Here is a 19,521-nt window from a genome sequence, read left to right as displayed (position 1 = left end):
CCAGCTCACGGAAAGAAATATCTGCGCTCTGCTGCCTGCGACCATCAACCAAAACAAGAACCAGCACACGGAAAGAATTCAAAAGCGAGTCTTCATGGCGGCATTCACAGGGGCGCTGACGACGACCCTTCCCACCGCGCCATTATTACATTCAGATTCGATATCATCATCATCATCACCTTCGTCTGCGTTTTCTAAGGTATACAAAATAACCGCTTCTCTTTCTTGCTCTTGTTCCACTTCTAGTACTGCTTCTACTTCTAGTTCCTCTACTGGGCAACCGAATGGCTGCGATGATTGCACAAGGAGCACGAAAAGCACTCAGAAATTTAGCTATGGCAGAGCCTCACCCTCAGTCAGATGGCCCCATTTGAAGCTCACTGACACTTATCCCTCACCTCACACCCAATTCACTCCTCCACTCCCGACCCATGTTGTGCAAGATTCCACTGATTCCGACTCTGAGGGGAAAGAGGAAGAAGACCTGAATTTGGGTTCTGTGGGTTCTTTGGATACGAATGATGAAACCCAACAAGTGTTGGGGAGGCCCAGCAAGACTAAGGCCAAGAAAATGACCAAACTGGCTCTCAAAAGAGCCAAAGATTGGAGAGAAAGAGTGAAACTTTTTACTGATAGGATTTTGGGACTGAAACCCGACGAGTTTGTGGCTGATGTGTTGGATGATAGGAAAGTTCAAATGACCCCAACTGATTTTTGCTTTGTGGTGAAATGGGTGGGCCAGTCGAGCTGGCAGCGTGCATTGGAGGTCTACGAGTGGCTGAATTTACGCCACTGGTACTCCCCGAATGCACGGATGCTTGCCACTATCTTAGCAGTCCTTGGAAAGGCTAACCAGGAAGCCTTAGCCGTGGAAATATTCACGAGGGCTGAGCCCGGAACTGGCAATACAGTCCAAGTGTACAATGCCATGATGGGCGTCTATGCACGAAATGGCCGGTTTAATAAGGTCCAAGAATTGCTCGATTTAATGCGTGAGAGAGGGTGCGAACCGGACCTCGTGAGTCTCAATACTTTGATAAATGCTCGCCTGAGGTCAGGAGCCATGGTACCAAACTTGGCTATTGACCTTTTAAATGAGGTGAGAAGATCAGGTCTTAGGCCAGATATAATAACTTATAATACTCTTATAAGTGGCTGTTCGCGTGAATCCAATTTGGAGGAGGCAGTGAAGGTTTACAATGATATGGAAGCACATAATTGTCAGCCTGATCTTTGGACTTACAATGCCATGATTTCCGTATATGGGAGATGTGGAGAATCAAGCAAAGCTGAGCAGCTCTTTAAGGAATTGGAGTCGAAAGGGTTTTTCCCAGATGCAGTGACATATAATTCCTTGTTGTATGCTTTTGCAAGAGAACTTGATATAGAAAAGGTGAGGGATATTGGTGAAGATATGATGAAAATGGGGTTTGGTAAAGATGAGATGACCTACAATACTATTATCCACATGTATGGCAAGCAGGGCCAGCATGATCTAGCGTTTCAGCTTTACAGGGACATGAAAATGCTAGGCCGGACTCCTGATGCTGTTACATACACTGTATTGATTGATTCGCTTGGAAAAGCAAATAAGATAACAGAGGCCGCCAATGTGATGTCAGAGATGTTGGACAGTGGAGTGAAACCCACTCTTCGGACTTATAGTGCTTTGATGTGTGCGTATGCCAAGGCTGGGAAACAGGTGGAGGCTCAAGAGACATTTGATTGCATGGTTAAGTCTGGGATTAGACCAGATCATCTAGCATACTCAGTTATGTTGGATATCTTTCTAAAGGTCAATGAGACAAAGAAGGCTATCACGTTGTATCAGGAAATGCTGCATGACGGTTTCAAGCTGGATCATGCCCTCTATGGGTTTATGTTGCGGGTGCTTGGAAGAGAAAATAAATTGGAAGTCATTGAAAGAGTGATCAGAGATATGGAAAAAGTTGGTGGTATGAACCCACAAGTTATCTCTTCTATTCTTGTTAAGGGAGAATGTTTTGACCATGCTGCTAAAATGTTGAGATTAGCCATCACCAGTGGCTATGAGTTGGACAGGGAAAGTCTTTTATCTATTGTCAGTTCATATAGTTCATGTGGAAGGCACTCAGAAGCATGTGAATTGCTTGAATTTTTGAGAGAACATGCTCCCGGTTCCAATCAACTTATAACTGAAGCATTGGTTGTCATACAATGCAAGGCTCACAGATTTGATGCTGCCTTGGTGGAATATAGTAATACCAGAGGGTTCCATTCTTTTAGCAGAAGTTCAACCATGTATGAAATCCTGATTCAAGGCTGCGAAGAGAATGAACTCTTTGGTGAAGCTTCTCAGGTTTATTCTGACATGAGATTATATGGCGTTGAACCATCTGAGCATCTTTACCAAATTATGGTGCTCATCTATTGTAAGATGGGTTTCCCTGAGACAGCCCACCTTTTGATTGATCAGGCAGAAATGAAAGGCATTTTGTTTGACAATGTCAACATATATGTTAATGTTATTGAAGTCTACGGGAAATTGAAGCTGTGGCAGAAAGCTGAAAGTTTGGTGGGAAGTCTTAGACAAAGATGTAAAGCAGTGGATAGGAAGGTCTGGAACGCCTTGATACAAGCTTATGCTGCAAGTGGTTGCTATGAGCGAGCTAGAGTGGTCTTTAACACAATGATGAGAGATGGTCCTTCCCCAACAATTGATTCTGTAAATGGTCTTTTACAAGCTCTGATTGCCGATGGGAGATTGAATGAGCTCTATGTTCTAATCCAGGAGTTGCAAGATATGGGTTTAAAAATAAGCAAGAGTTCAATTCTCTTGATGCTTGAAGCATTTGCTCGAGAAGGTAACATATTTGAGGTAAAGAAGATATACCATGGAATGAAGGCTGCAGGTTATTTTCCTAACATGGATTGTTTCAGGATTATGATCAAGTTATTGTGCAGGGGAAAACGAGTAAAGGATGTTGAAGCAATGGTTTATGAGATGGAAGAGGCAGGGTTCAAGCCTGATCTTTCAATATGGAATTCCATGCTTAAGTTATATGCAGGAATTAAGGATTTCAAAAAGACAGTTAAAGTATACCAGCTGATTCAAGAAGCTGTACTTCAACCTGATGACGATACTTACAATACTTTAATTATAATGTACTGCAGAGATTGTCGACCAGAAGAAGGTTTATCATTGATGCAGGAAATGAGAAGGCAGGGCCTAGAACCTAAGTTGGACACTTACAAAAGCTTAATTTCGGCATTTGGTAAGCAGAAGCTGTTGGATCAAGCTGAGGAACTTTTTGAAGAGTTAAGGTCAAATGGATGTAAACTGGATCGGTCCTTCTATCATACAATGATGAAAATGTTTAGAAATTCAGGAAACCATGCCAAAGCTGAAATGTTGTTCACCATGATGAAAGAGGCAGGAATAGAACCCAACTTTGCCACAATGCACTTGCTTATGGTTTCTTATGGCAGCTCTGGACAGCCTCAGGAAGCTGAAAAGGTGCTTGACAATTTGAAAGTAACTGGCTTAGATCTTGATACGTTACCATATAGTTCAGTTATTGGTGCTTATCTGAAGAATGGAGATTATAACATTGGAATTCAAAAGCTCAATGAGATGAAGGAAGTAGGCCTGGAGCCAGATCATAGAATATGGACTTGCTTTATACGGGCTGCAAGTTTATCCCAGCACAAAAGTGAAGCCATTATTCTACTAAATGCACTGCGTGATGCCGGATTTGATCTTCCAATCAGGTAATTATTAGTTCTCAATAGAATCACAATCAGATTTTTCTTTTTCCCAGTTTTTTCTCCTCTGATCCGTCTCCAAGCAAATCTTGTCTTGTAGGCTTGTGACAGAAAAACCTGAGTCACTGATTTTGGAAGTAGATCGTTGCCTAGAAAAACTAGAACCCTTGGAAGACAATGCAGCCTTCAACTTTGTCAATGCTTTGGAGGACCTTTTGTGGGCATATGAACTCCGAGCCACTGCTTCATGGGTTTTCCAATTAGCAGTAAAGAGAGGCATCTATAACAATGATGTGTTCAGGTAGGTGTTGGTAGATCCAATAGTCAACCATCTGGTATGAAGACTAGAAATTATGTCTATCAAGGCTAAAGAAAAGAAAGTGATTTTCCTTATCAATCAATTTTCGTTTCCATCGGTTTGCTTATATCCAGTAATCTTTTAAATGCAGGGTAGCTGACAAAGACTGGGCTGCTGATTTTAGAAAGTTATCAGCTGGTTCTGCTCTTGTTGGTCTTACATTATGGTTGGATCAGATGCAGGCAACCCTCTTTCTCCTTCACAGTTTCGTTTGAGATCACTACCCTTTTGAAGCTCCCCTTTCATTTGTGAGTCTAACACAGTTTCTTGTTTTATAGCAGGATGCATCATTGGAGGGTTATCCAGAGTCTCCAAAATCAGTCGTGCTGATAACAGGGACATCTGAGTACAACATGGTTTCACTTAACAGTACATTGAAGGCATGCCTTTGGGAGATGGGTTCACCTTTTCTGCCTTGTAAAACACGAAGTGGCCTTCTTGTAGCGAAGGCACACTCCCTCAGGATGTGGTTAAAGGACTCCCCATTTTGTTTGGACCTTGAGTTGAAAGATGCCCCAGCTCTCCCTGAATCAAACTCAATGCAGCTGATTGATGGATGCTTTCTACGACGCGGTCTTGTTCCTGCATTTAAGGAAATAACCGAGAGGCTTGGCCTAGTGAGGCCCAAGAAATTTGCTAGATTGGCTTTGCTATCAGATGAAAAGAGAGAGAAAGTTATTCAATCTGATATTGAAGGGAGGAAAGAGAAGTTAGAGAAAATGAAGGAAAATGATAATCCAAGGAGGGTGAGCAGGATTAAAAAGCTTAGGAAGAGGAAATATGTAAGACAGTCCACATTGTCAAACACCAAACAGATTGTATCAGGACAAAAAGCTTTAAAATAGAGTTGTGAAAGTATGGAAAGGCTGCATAGTTTCTGTACCTTCTTCCACTTCAGCACCTCTTAGTTTAAATCTTTCTTTTTGATCTCATGCCACATTAACTTTAAAGACCCGAACTTCACTGATAGCATGGAGGAGGATTGTGATGATGAAACTCACGAGGGGAAGGAAGATGAGTATGTTTTCAAGCTGTGTGAGGTTATGTTTGACTCGGAATCACAGGTCCGCTAAACGATTTCTAATTATGCTGCCTTTATTATGTTGTAGTGAGCAACTGAATATACAGGGGATGAAGATATCAGCTGGAAAGTCCGAAGAGCAGCAGCTAAATGCTTAGCGGCATTAATTGTTTCCCGTCCTGAGATGCTTTCAAAGCTGTATGAGGACAATAGTCCTGAGATTGTTTGCAATTTCTCTTGAAACTTCTCATTATATTTTTGTGTGCTCTCTTGTGTTATCGATATATTTGTAACATTTTGATTTTGTATTTTACTTGGTACTGGTCTCTCATCGACTTGAAATGTGATGTTTTAATTTCCTTCAGTTCTCACAATAGTCCTTCAATGAAATCATTAAACACTTTCTGCTTTTCCGCAGGCTTGTCCAAAATTAATTGACAGGTTTGAAGAGAGGGAGGAAAATGTTAATGTAAACCAGAATGAATGTCAGTGGATCATCTCACTTCACGGGATTAATTATTTTGCTGAAGATGGATTTTTTAATACATTCATTGAACTGTTGCAGCAAACTGAAAATGTTACAGAAGGACAGATTGAGATAAATGAACAGAGGTAACTTGTAAACTTGTAATGTTATCTGAGTGTTAAAGTACATGCAGTTTGTTTTCTCTTTTACCTCTTATCTAGCATTTGCTCGGTTGGGTATGGTTTTAGAAATCTTAGATTCTTAACTAGGGAAGTCCTAGTTCTGAGTTATTAGATGCCTTTGCTAAATTCTTGGCATGTTTTGCAGTCCAAAATGGTTATTGAAGCAAGAAGTGCCAAAGATTGTCAGATCTATAAATAGGCCGCTACATGAGAAATCTATCAAGACAAAGGTAGGATTTTTTAAGTATCTTTTGGATTGTCTGTTATGGGAATGTTATGAACTATAACATTTATCTATTTTCAGGTTGGCGCGTTTTCTGTTTTTTAAGAACTTGTGGTGGTCTTGCCAGATTTCCTGGCTGATCACATGGGTTCACTCAGTCCAGGAATTGAAAAGGCGTTAAGTGTAAGTAAAATTGTCTCAAATTGTAAGTGTATTTTGAACTAAGATAAGTCTTTTCTGGTGCTGATATTTGTTCCCCTTTTTTCCTTTTTTTGGTGGTCTCTTGTAATTTTTTCTAGGATAGGTCTTTTACCTCCAATTTAAAGATTGAAGCTCTTATATTTGCACGATTGGTGCTGGCTTCACATTCTCCTGTTAGGATTTTGGCTCGTCAAATATGTCCTAGTTGGTTTAGGATTGTTTTAGGAAAATTAGAGATATACCGATTCTTGTCCTAGGAAAGAATTTCAGTTTTCCTTATTCAATTCAGGTTTGGATTTCTAGAAGTCTATTAGGATTTGGATAAGTGTAATTTCCTAATCTACTTAGGAATAGGAATCCAATCAGCCTTGGGACATGTAAGCCAACTCTATATCTATAAATAGGGTGTGGCAAGGCTTATTTTAAAGAGAGGAAAAACAGCCAGAGACAGCCAAGAGTTTTGAGATTAGTTCTAGGGTTGCAAAAGTTCTGTAATCTCTATTATTAATCAAAGGAGCGGTGATTTCTCTACCTAGAGAAATCACAACTGGACGTAGGCAAAAGTTCTGCCGAACCAGTATAATTCTTGTGTGTTTCTAAGTGTTTTAATATTTGCTAGTTTAGTCTATTGCCGTTGGTTACATCAAAGAACAAGATCTAGAAGGCGAGTTATTTAACAAGTGGTATCAGGAGCCTAGGTTAAGGGGTTCTACGATGTCTAAAGGGAAGATGAATGCGGATCTAGGACCTGCGTTAAAGCCCTTTGACGGCAAGGATGACTTCACGGATTGGCACTAAGGGTGTGTAAGGAATTTTTCCATGTCGTTCGCCTGAATATCGAGGTGTATTAGTGGGCACACTTAGTCTTGTGGTCCTGTTAAACTTTTCTGTACTTATATGATATGGTTATTCCATGTAGGGGATTGGTTTTGCTTTCAAACCTTATGTTCATCCAATATATAATGCCATAATATCACGCTTGACAAATAAAGATCAAGATCATCCTATATATGTACTTAATTGTTTATGTCTGCACATATTGTGGCTCATGTCTATTCTTTTGCAGGAGGTAAATGAATGTGCTATATCTTGCATGGATCTAGTTGTGTCAACATTTGGTGATAACCTTAATGTTGAACTGCCAGTATGCCTTCCTGTACTTGTTGATCGGATGGGAAATGAGATCACTTGACTTACAGCTGTGAAGGTAATTCTTTTGCTCACTTTTGTGACTGACTGTGACTGTTCCTTTGCCATTTGTTTGCTGATGTCTTTTTTTCGGCCTCTACTTTCTGAAGATATACATTTGGGACTGTATTATTATGTACATGTCTTAAGTTTCTAAGACCTTGAGTGTTTTGCATCCAAGCATTTGCTGTCATTGCTGCTTCTCCACTGAAAATAGCTCAATCTTGAATGTTTGAGCAAGTGATTGCAGAGTTGACTGCATTCTTAAGGAAGGTATGGGAATTTACTTAATATGTTGTTGAATTCATAATCTTCTTACAAATTTTTTTATGAAATTCATGTTAGAATCACTCAAAGACCTATGAAATTAATCCTAATATTCTTTGCCTTGGTGGAAATCAGGCTAATCAGCCTCTAAGACAGGCAACATTGTGGACCCTGAATTCCCTAATTGTTGCTTATGGAGATAAAATTGGCTCATCTGCTTATGAAGTTATTATTGTATAACTTGCCACACTGATAAGGTTTTTCTCTTGCTACTTCACCAATTTTTTTGTTCTTTTCAAATTTTTGTGTGATTGGTGGCAGGGTGGTTTAATTTGTGAACCTTAGTGTCTATCTAATACACATTTCCAGTGATTCAGACTTGCATATGACAGCCCTCACCCTGGAACTCTGCTGCACCTTGATGGCAGACAGGTCAAGCCTAGTTGTTGGATTGGCTATTAGAAACAAAGTTCTTCCGCAAGCCCTAATGTTAATTAAGAGCTCATTGCTGCAGGGGCAAGCCCTTTTGGTAATTTTATCCATCTAACTGGTGTTTTGTCTTGATCTAGAAACGTTGTACATGTTTGAGAACATTCTTTGTTGGATATTGCAGGCATTGCAAAACTTTTTTGCTTCCTTGGTGTATTCTGCAAACACAAGTTTTGATACCTTACTAGACTCTCTGCTATCAAGTGCTAAACCATCTCCCCAGTCAGGTGGGGTTGCAAAACAAGCTTTGTATTCAATAGCTCAATGTGCGGCTGTCCTTTGCCTAGCTGCTGGCGATCAACAATGTTCATCTATTGTGAAAGTGCTAACTGAAATTCTGAAAGATTACAGCAGTACAAATTCGGTACGATGCTATCAAGCAAGAAGTAGATCGCAACAAAGATATGATTCACAGCACTCTTAGTCCAATTGCATCCTTGCATCATATAAGGTTTCACCCTTGCCTTTTATCCATGTCCTGATGTAGGTTCTGCATGAAATTCTTGTTGGCGTTGGTTCGTCCTTCAGTGCTAGACTCATTGGTTAATCTTCTACTGCTTTGTTATATTTCTTATCCTGCAGTGGTGAAGATTGCAGCCTTAAGTTCAAGAATATGAATGAAATCTCAAAATCTTCAATTCTCTCGGACAAGTATTATTCCATCCGAAATGAATGATGGACTAGTTGGAACTCGTCTGTCTTACTGTCATGTCAAGGTTTCGCGCAGCCACCGAGGAAGATTGTATCATTATTTTGTCGTGTGCAGGCTGAGCTTCTCTGTGGCAGATTACACGGAAGTTGAAAATGAAGTTTAGAATTCAAAGCTGCATGAACACATCTTTATCGTGGTAATGCTAGGTTCAAGTCATTGCGATGTTTTTGACTCTGCAACTATCCATCAACGAGATTTTTGTCATTGAATTTTTTATTTTTTAATTTAAGTCGTCCATTATATACAGTTGACAAAGCTTATTTTTGAAATTGTAAGTCTTTTCTTTTCTTTAATCAAGTTTTGCATTTGGCCTTAGAGCATCTACAACCATGTTCTCTATTTTTTAGTTAAATTTTAGCTAAAAATATATAAAAATTATATAAGGATCTCTGTATAAAATTTAAACTTCAATCATGCTTTCTAGTTTAGGGAGTCATAAATGCTATGACTCTTTTTTGATTGGTCCATCTTTATTAAAAAATAAAATAAACAATAGTTAGCATTAAATAAAGGTTTGAAATACTCAATAAATAAAGCAGCATTAAATTATAAGGAGTGACTAGGAGTCATTTATCTCTCCTCAGATTTAGGAGCTTTTAGAGCCCTCCCTATCAACCACTCTCTATCCATCTCCTAAAATATAGAGATCTCTAGGAGCTCCTAAATATGATAGAGAAATGACTCTTAGTGACTCTCTATAATTTAATGTTGTTTTGTTTTATGCATAGTTTAAAATTTTAATTATTTTTAATTATTTTTTAATATTATTTTTTATGAAGATGTACCAATAATTATAATATTTATGATTTCTTAAACTATGAGAAATGCTGACAGCTGTAAGTTATTTTTTATTTACTTTTCCTCTTCCCTTCCGCTCTCTCTGACTTGCACCTCCTCCAATTTTTTTTCCTTCTATTAACTTCTCTTTACCTCTTCCCTTTCGTTCTCCCTGGCCTGCAATCCTCCTCCCCCTTCTTTTTTCCTTCCTCTAATTACTTCTCTTTACCTCTTCCCTCTCGTTCTCCCTAGCCCGCAACCCTTTTCGTTTCTTTTTAATCTCAATTTTTAAGTCTCTTTTTCAAATTACAGAGCTGATAAAAAGAGAAGAAACCAAGCCACAAAAATGAAACCAAACCCAAGAGTTAATCATTACCCATCAAAATGAACCCAAAAAAGAGATAAGAAAGTTAAGAAATCTGAGGGAGAGAACTGTGATTTGGGGAAGGGCTACGTGAATTACACGTGTTGACAGAGAAGAAATTATTTATTTATTTATTTAATTTTAAAGCTTGGGGTTTTTGTTTTTGGGTTACAAAAAGCTTGGGTTTTTACAAATCAAATTTGTATTCTATAACAATTCCAGAAATACTTGGATGGGCTGCCCAAAGACGCACGGCACGAGCACAATATAATGGCTTTCATGCGGCACGAAAACACTGGCTAGACCGATAAAAAATGAGGTCCAATGGACAGCCATGGCAGACATGTCGGCTTGGCGAGCACGCTTCAGCATGGCACGAGCCCAAGAACGGCCCACTTAACATTTTTTTCTTTCTCAAAAGTCAAAATGCAATAATTTGACATCTAATGTCATTATTTATATGTTTTTAATCATAAATATATATTTGATGTCTTTCATTTTAGGGAAATTACTTGGGTCCTTAATTAATTAAACATATCAACTACAAATTAATTAAACAACATTGGACTTGATATCTAATCAGTACATATACCATATATGCTTCTCTTATAATCAAAGCAAGACATTATTTCACATATAAAATAATAAGTTGTTTAAAGATGAAAAGTTGAAGTGGACTTTGTAGAGTTTGACACTTTTTGCCCTCCGCCATTTCATATTTGTTTGGATGTTTGATTGATTAATGTTTTCAAATAGTTCATCATTTTTTGCCTCTAATTATATTTTTAATGTTTATAATTTGAATTATCTAGTGGAAAAAAAATGAAGGGAAAAAAATTCAAATTACATGGATTGGTTCTTGGGCAGTATAGCACGAGCATGAGTACAGGCACGGCACGAGCCAAACTTGCCCTGCTTGTTTCAATATGGACATAGGCTTTGGGCTGGGCTGGGATCAATGATTTTACTAAATGGGCTTTTCGACACAAAAACATTAAAAGCACGAGTTTAAATGGGATGGGCTGGCCCGGCACGGCCTGTTTGACACTTTTAGCGGAGAGTGGCAGAGGTGTACCTGAGGACGGAGGAGAAAGAGATAATTGAAAATGGGATGATTAAATGCTCATAACTTCATACCAGAAACTGTTTGGGCCAAAATTCTACATGCCAACCCATTTTGTTAGAAGGCCCATAACAACAAAAAACCAATTGGGCTTTGCATCTATTGGAATTGGAAATCAACCCAAAATGCTGAGATGGCCCAGACCATTTTTTGGGCAGATTACAAATATTACCATAGTCTAAAAAATTAATTACCATTACTGGCAATTAAATCTGACACACCCAGCTTTTGATCAAAAGGCCCAACTTCTAAAAACTCTCACCATCTGATCTTAACCCCAAAAGTGCAAATCAGAAAAAATTTTGGTTGAAGGATTTTTTTTCTCAAAAGCAACCCCACGTGACTTTCTGACTTTGAAAAAGTCAAAATTCTCAACTAAGATAGAGGAAGTGATAGGGAGTTAATGAAGACAATTTTTTGAAAAACCTTCTCCATTTTAAAAAACCAGGAAAAGAAGATCAAATCCCCTCTCCATGTGCAGAGAAGCTCTGCACCAAAGCGTATTATATTTTCAAGAGATAAGCAAGTTACATTTTCAAGAGATTGTAGGGGCTTTTTCGTTCCCCATTCGATGGGCCTGAGTCAGAAAGAGCTAAATGTATGAAATTGCCCCTAAACCTTGAGTCTGAGTTCAAGGATCAGACCCCAAGAGTGTTTCGAAAAGATAGTTGAGCCTTAGGAAACACTTTGGTCTCATTCACCAATGAAACCAACAATGTCTTACAGATAGATTCTTAGCTTGACATGATAAGCTTGTGGCATAGAAGCAAAGCAGTTATGAGTTTAGCATTAAAAAGAGAGAGAGCTGTGAGTTCGTATGAGAAACAGAGGCAAGGGGGAAGGGATCCTAAGAGGGTTCGTTGAAGAGAGAGAGATGGGGGAATAACAATGGGTGTGTTGAGTAGTTTCCAGTAACTTGACGAAAGCTCAGTCAAGCTCTGGAATGATTTACCATAAGTGAAAATGGGAGGAGAGATGAAACTTGCCCTCTGGATCTATCTTTTTGATGTGTAGGAGTTGGCCCTTTTTATAGCCGCTGGAAGATCCTCCTTTCAAAGAAACCCTAATGGTTTCTCTCCAATTTTGCCAAGTCTCCCCTTTCATTTCTCTTCTCTCCCTTTGACTCATCCCATTTTGCGAAATCTTCCTCTGTCCAAACACACAAAGACAAGATTTTTGGGAGCTCTAAGGCTTTCCCGCAGCTACTTCAATAACGAACTCCTATTTTTGGCTATCACCTTACCTGTTTTCCTTCCTTCTTTCATGGCAAGAGCTGGTGGGAGAAAGAAATAGGCAAGGGCGCTAGTTTGAAAGGTGTCTTTTCTCCTAGCAACCTGCGCGCGCTAATACCCTCTGGTTCTTTGAATGTTCTACCTTGAGGTTTGTTTTACCCATGTGCTGGAGCCTCCCAGTAGCTTACATACATGGACATTTTTGGCTTTTATCGTGGCCCTTGTTTCCAGCTAAGTGCTGGAGATTGCGGATATTTTCCTTGGTTGCTTTGGCCTTCTTAAGGTGATGGGTTAACTCATTAAGGGAATGGGCTAATTTTCTAAAGTGATAGGCTATTTTATTAAGGTGATGGGCTAATTTTTCTAGAGTATTAGGCTCCCTTTTTATTCTTCTTTATGCTTACCCACATATTTGGGCTCAAGAATGGACCTCATGAAAGCTCGGCTCATCAATGGACCTCATGAAAGCTCGTTACCATCCATACCACAACCAATTTAGCAAGCCCTAGGCATTTGCATAGCTTGGGCCCACTTAAGCATGTAGCGTGGCTATGTGCAAAATAACTGCTTGGCATTGCATGTCAATTGGCGTGCTTGAATTTTATCGCTTTGAAGAGAGATATGACACTTGATGGGATAATTAGCTTGGGCTCGTAGAACCAATACTTATTTCAACTCTTAGCGTGACAGATTGCATATTTATTTGGCATGGCACGTGGATCATGACTCGTGCGAGCATGAATGATGAACTTTTGCATGCTCCAAATTGGGTCTTTTCTTAATAAGGCATTGCATTGAGCCATGAATTCATTTGGGTTGAACCGTGAATTTTTTGGACCTCAACAGAGATAAGGAAGCGGAGAGTTATTCACCCGAAAAAGCAAAAGACCATCACAGAACTGACTATTGATGGTTCTTTGTCTGCCAGATTAATAACTTCTCTGCACTAGAAAAAGAAAATAGAAAATCTCTTTTTATGCCCCTAGATATTAAAAAACCTCATTCAGATTCTTTATAAATATAAGAAGGGGTGAACAGGGTACAGGACAGCCAAAAACAAAAATCAAAAACAAAAAACTCTCAAAGTCATATTGACAAATTCAAAACAAAATCAATCAATCTCAAAAATTCTTCAGATTCTGAAGCAACCAAACCCCTTGATCCATAAGAGATAGGTCTGCTAGAACTCAAAGTCTCTTACTTCAATTCAATTCAGAGAAATAGTTTCACAAAGCGAGATTTCTCACGTTACAAATTTGGTTCAGGCACAAGCCAGGTCAAGCAGAATCCGGGTTTTTATAATTTAAAAACCTCAACAAATTTATGAAGAGGTCACGATCAAGCGAGAAGAGGCACTATAGTGCAGCTCCGGCTCGGCAATCGTCAATCCAGCCACTTCTTCCCATCTAGATTGAAGCGACCTCAATTCCGCCCACGACAAGCCTTCCGGGCTTGAAATAGATTGATGCTCTGCCAAATTTAAACATTGGTATAGATTTCAGTGAAACCTATCGTTGAAGGTGCTGATGGTTCAATCCAACATAACACGTCCAATCCAGCCCAGTTCAGAGGCGAGACCCAAAGTAAATTGAAGTCCAATGTTTTGTCGTCTTTTTCGGACTTGTGTTTCTCTTTTAAGTTCTGTAATAGAAATTCTGCTTAAACAGTTTTGCTCTCTTTTAGTTTTTCTGGCCAAAACTACTAGTTTTATACTATGAAAATTTTTGAAGTCCTCGCCAGTCTAAAGCAAGAAAAGAACTTACTTGGGAGATATTCATCACCCAAATTCGCAATTGCTTGTTTAGAATCAGTAACTTGGGGCGCAAGTTACCTATTTTTTAGAAGTCTGCTAGGGTTTTAAACAGCTAGCAGTGGCACACTCATACACAAAAGAAAGTTGATTTGTTAACCACAAATGGTTCTCAAGTTAATGGGGAACTTACCTTACAATCATAGGATTAGAAAAAAATGGGTGGACAGAAACAAAACAAAAAATGAAAGAGAGCCATGGAAAACGGAAGGGAAGAGGAAAAGCAATTAAAAAATAACTTACAACTGTCAGCATTTAAGTGGTTCGGGATACTGAGCTGGAATGCTGACCTGACACCAAGGATTAAAATGTCGGCCATGCAAATATATCGTTATCGTTTTAGGTATTGGAAAAAAATCAACAAAAATGACAGATATAGGCATTGAAACACATAATTTTGGTGTAAAACTTTCATAGATGTTATGTATATTATCAATGAATGTATTGAACAAATAAAACTCAAAATTTACTAATAATAAGATATACATATGATGAAATATAAGTGGTATGTAATGCACGTTAATGAAAAGTTTGAAAATAAAATGTTACTTAGAATGAATAAACAATGCATAAATCCATAGTTTGTTTAAATATCGGATTACAATTTAGATAAGTATCCATCTAAATAAATGAAGAGCTCTTATGAGGTTCAAACAATGAGGAACAACTATCTAGATTCATACAATAGTCATGCCAAGTCATATACCCCGAGCAGTTTGTAAGCCATGTTTGAACATGGTGCACATAGGTCTCTCTTGAGCTCCTTATTGTCCTCCCATATATGGGATAGTTAGGATTAACCAACTAGTAGGTCCATAATCTGTTTTATCATCTTGAGCTCCATAACTAGTTCCACTATAATCAGACATGACATAACCATAGCCATCATAAGATTCATTTGAGTTAGTACTAGGTCTAATTCCTATGCTCATAGATCCAAAACTGATCGCCGTGTCCCCTTCAGATGGATTGGAGGTATGTGGGTAGTGGACTGTGCATAGATTCTTCATATTAATAAATTATAGGGTTCATGGTAAGGATTAGATATTTTTGGGTTTCAATTGCCTTCAAAACTTTTGAAATTTTTTTGGGTTCTGTTATGGGTATCGGGAAATATCAGGGATATGGCACTTATCGGGGATATATCGTCGATATAGGGGAAGATATGGCCTTACCCCCCAGTATCGGTAAATATATCGGTGTATAGGTTGATATTTCAATCCTTGCCTGACACCCCTGTGTCAGGTAACTTTTCACCTAAATTAGGGGGTATGATTGGAGTTCAAACTTTATAGAGAGCTCCTAAAATGACTTTTGTGTGTTTTTAGTCAAATTTCTACTGAAAAACAAGGAGCATGATTATAGGTGCTCAATTTTTGCAATCTGCATATTAAAGGAACTACCAAGTTAGTTGGATTGGCTCAGACCTTTAGTGTGCTTGATATGTTAATAGTTATATAATTTTTTTTATAAATATTTCCCTTAGATTTTGTATAATTGGATTGGTTAATTGCACTAAATTTAATTGTTTTGAATTATGGGTGCTCAATTTTGGAAATACATGAAAAATAAAGTTGAAGTGCAATTTTGAGTGTCTAGAGCCATTGTGATGGAAAAGTCTCAATGGGCTTAATCAAGTTTACTGAAGAAAATAGTGGGCTGAATTGAAGATGCACATGAGATGATACATGGGCTTGTGTTGGAGCGGAAAAGTCCAACTGATATGATTTTATTTTAAATTCCTTTTTCAATAAGGACTATGAGTCCAAGTCAAAGGTGGGGAGGTTATTAATTCAATTGGTAGGAGTCGTCAAAGTGGGCTGTGGCTGTGGGCTTTGTTAAGGGGTTGTTAACTCATATACAAAAGAAGCCACCAGACGGAGGCTACTGACGAGGGGGGGAGACCTAATTTTTGGAGTTGTAAAAAATAGAAAGAAAAAAAAAAAGCAAGGAGAAGAAGAGGGCAGCGACACCATTCCATTCTCCTCCATCCTACAAGGTTCCAAGGTTTGAAAGGCTGAGGAAGCAAGGAGGAACATCAAGGCGTAGACCAATCACGCTGGCTGACCAACACACCATCAAAGAGCTACCTTCTTCCCCTTTTTATTTTCTGTTTTGTATGTTCTTGCTGTCTATTTAAATTATGGGTAACTAAGTACTTTAGTTAGGGCTTTATTGAAGCCCTAATCATGTTTCTTTAAGGATTTCGATATGCCTTTGCTGTAAACTACTTTTGTGATGTTTCATTGATTAATTTCATATTATATTTTACTCTTTACAGACGTTATGTTATGCTTGATCACCATATGCATGCTGTGTATTGAGTTTGTTACATAGGCAAACTTAGATGACCGAGTCTTGTGCCTATGAGAGAGTAACAGAAGAACTGGTTATAAGTTCTTGGAATTAATCATCATGAAGAACTAGAATATATACCATGTTCTAGGAGTTGTGTGTTTGTTGATTTCCATTGTGTTATGCGTTCTTAAAATGCAACTTAGTAGATACCATGCTAAACACTTTAAGAATGAAAAGAGTTAGAGTAGATACCCATGCCTAACTTGTTGCTTAGGGAAATCAATAACTTAAAGAGCAGATATCGTGCCTTTAGGTTGACAAACATAAGCATCTAAAATCTGTTTTGTAGCATTGTGCATGTCGGTTGCTTAAGGAAGAAGATTAGCGGTGAACATCAAATCCTTAACTAGTTTTCTCATTGTTTTAACCTCATTCCAATTCTATTTTTAATCAAACGCTGTTTTCAATATTTAGTTTTGAAATTTTCAGTTTTCAATACCATCATAAAATCATCCTTTTGAACTCCTTGTCTACACAGAGTGCCATTTGTTAGTAGTTCAAGGAGATTAATTTTAAGCACAAATTAATCCAATCCTCGTGGTAATGATCTCGTATTTTCTTTCTATACTATTTGTCTGATCTTGTGCACTTGCAAGTTAAAACGTGCATATAGTTGCTTAATTTTTAGGTTGCTATTTGTACAACAAGTTTTTGGTGCCGTTGCCGGGGATTGTGTAACTAGTTTGTGCTGAAATTGGTTTTTTTTGTTTGTTTTTGTTTTCTTTTACAGGTTGAATTTTGTTTATGCAAGGTCGTCGATCCCAAAATTCAGCTGTCGTTGTTTACAATCCTGAGATTGAACGAACTCTTAGACGTCTTCGTAAGCAAGCTGAGAGGGCAAAACTTAACACACAAAGAGAAGATTTTGAAGAAGGAGAAAGATTAGAATCTGTGAACGAAATGGGGGATGAGCAGGTTCGAAGGCCAATGAAGGACTCCTTTGTCCCTCAAAACCTTAATCAACCATCATGCATTGCCTAACAACCAACTGTGCAAGGCAGCTTCAATTTATCACCTCAATTGCTTAACATGGTGCCACACTACAGAGGCACACCTTCTGAGGATCCATACTTGCACATTAGGGATTTCTTTGATCTCTACAAGACTCAGAACATACAAGGCTTAACAACAGAAGGAATCAGGTTAATTCTTTTTCCTTTCTCCTTAAAAGATAATGCTAAGTTGTGGTTGAATTCTCTGGCTGCAGGTTCCATTACTACTTAGGAACAATTGGCCACTAAAATTTTGAAGTTTTTCCCGGCCCAAAAGGCAAGACAACTTAAAAGGGAGATTCAAACCTTCCAATAGAAGGATGGAGATCTTTTCTTTGAGGCATGGGAGCATTTCAAAAGTTGCTTCTCAAGTGTCCACATCACGATCTATCTCAAGATGATAAGGTATAAGCTTTTTATGAAGGTTTAAATGGTACTAACAAAAGTCTTGTTGATTCAGCTTGTGGAGGTGTGCTTATGGAAAAGAGTAGTGATGAAGGCATTGTGCTATTTGAGACCCTAAGTGAAAATTCTCAGAAATTCTCATCAAGAGGGAGACAAGGAGTAAAAAGTAAAGGTGTATATGAAGTTAGCACAAATGGTGGAGTCCAGAGTCAAATGGTAGCAATGGAGAAGAAGTTAGATATACTAGTGAAAGCAATGTCAACTCAGAACATCTCTCAAGTTCAACAAGTTGCTAAAGTCGAGGTATGTGTTATATGTTCTCATTCTAATCATACTACTGAGACTTGTCCTATGTCTTGTTTTACAGATCATGAGCAAGCTAATTATGTGGGGCAAAACAACTATCATCCCAAGAACAACCCATATTCGAACACATATAATCCAAGATGGAAAGACCACCTAAATTTTTCTTGGAGCAACAGTCAAAATGTGCTTAATCCACACAAGGGCAGCAGAAGAACTTCCAGCAGGGAAGTAATTATCATACTTCATCACAGGTGGCACAACCAAATACTGACCAAAAGAAGAATAATCTTGAAGGTGCCATACTCCAGTTCTTGGTGCACAGACAAGAGACAAATGCTCTAACTAGTCAGAACATTTAGAAACTAGAAGCAACAACTAGCTAAGCTATTCAGAGATTGGAGGCACAAGTAGGGCAATTGGCAAAAAAGTTGAGTGAGAGGAAGAAAGGAGAGTTTCCATCACAAACCATACCTAATCCGGGAGGCCAGGAGGCAGCTCAAGGCTGTGACAGTCCTTAGAAATGGCAAGGTAGTTGACAACAAGGTGGGGACAGATGAGAAAGAAAAAGAAAATGTTGAACCACCTCCAGCCACAAAGGTAAGTGAGAAGGAGAAGGTGATATTGCCACCCTTCCCTCAAAGGTTAGTTAAGCAAAAGAAAGAAAAACATCTTCTTGATATTTTTGAAACTTTAAGAAAAGTAGAAATCAACATTCCTTTACTTGAAGCAATTAAAAAAATTCCATCTTATGTTAAGTTTTTAAAGGATTGTTGTACACACAAAAGACAGTTTCAGGAACATGAGAAAGTTGCATTGAGTGAGGAGGTAAGTGCGGTTTTATTGAGAAAGTTACCACCTAAACTAAAAGATCCAGGTAGTTTTACAATTCCTTGCAGGGTTGGTGACTGTCTGTTTGAACGTGCTTTGCTTGATTTAGGAGCAAGCATCAACTTGATGCCTTATACAGTTTGTGAGGAGTTGAGGTTGGGGGAGCTCAAACCAACCTCAATTATATTGCAATTGGCAGATAAGAGCATCAGAAGACCTAGAGGTATATTAGAGGATGTTTTGGTTCAGGTAAATGAATTTATTTTGCCTGTTGATTTTGTTGTTCTGGATATGGAAGATTCCCCTATGCCATCTTCATTACCTATTATTCTTGGTAGGCCCTTTATGATAACTGCTGATACAAAGATAAGTGTGAAAAAAGGTACTATACGCACGAAAATTAATGCTAAGAATATAGAATTCATTTTGTCTGACACTATCAAATTGCCACATGATAACCATGATTGTTTCAAGA

At 38.4% G+C, this 19,521-nt stretch overlaps 1 protein-coding gene and 1 non-coding gene across 12 annotated transcripts; one reads left to right on the top strand and one right to left on the bottom strand.

Annotated features, from left to right (window-relative positions):
* LOC103332612 (pentatricopeptide repeat-containing protein At3g18110, chloroplastic-like) lies at positions 1-9,166 on the top strand. 11 transcript variants are annotated; one of them, XM_089043659.1, is made up of 16 exons: positions 2-3,750; positions 3,845-4,045; positions 4,194-4,284; positions 4,384-5,120; positions 5,212-5,321; positions 5,542-5,608; positions 5,689-5,735; positions 5,917-6,001; positions 6,076-6,177; positions 6,294-7,037; positions 7,262-7,402; positions 7,565-7,656; positions 7,786-7,907; positions 8,020-8,179; positions 8,264-8,590; positions 8,722-9,166. In XM_089043659.1, the coding sequence occupies exons 1-4, from the start codon at positions 95-97 to the stop codon at positions 4,945-4,947; spliced, it is 4,512 nt and encodes a 1,503-aa protein (XP_088899785.1). In that variant the 5' UTR covers positions 2-94; the 3' UTR covers positions 4,948-5,120; positions 5,212-5,321; positions 5,542-5,608; positions 5,689-5,735; positions 5,917-6,001; positions 6,076-6,177; positions 6,294-7,037; positions 7,262-7,402; positions 7,565-7,656; positions 7,786-7,907; positions 8,020-8,179; positions 8,264-8,590; positions 8,722-9,166. The 11 variants fall into 11 exon arrangements, with proteins under 11 accessions (XP_088899809.1, XP_088899785.1, XP_088899800.1 ...); XM_089043674.1 differs by having other exon boundaries at positions 5,212-5,440; XM_089043650.1 differs by having other exon boundaries at positions 5,542-5,735; positions 6,294-6,995.
* An 8,624-nt stretch (positions 9,167-17,790) lies between these two features.
* LOC148920863 (small nucleolar RNA R71) lies at positions 17,791-17,896 on the bottom strand. Its single transcript, XR_016123422.1, has one exon. It is a non-coding gene; the product is annotated as a small nucleolar RNA R71 (small nucleolar RNA).
* Positions 17,897-19,521: the final 1,625 nt, after the last annotated feature.

Source organism: Prunus mume, linkage group LG1 (genome assembly GCF_029339155.1).
Source record: "Prunus mume cultivar Tortuosa linkage group LG1, ASM2933915v1, whole genome shotgun sequence".
NCBI lineage: Eukaryota > Viridiplantae > Streptophyta > Magnoliopsida > Rosales > Rosaceae > Prunus > Prunus mume.
This window is presented reverse-complemented; position numbering and strand designations above follow the sequence as displayed.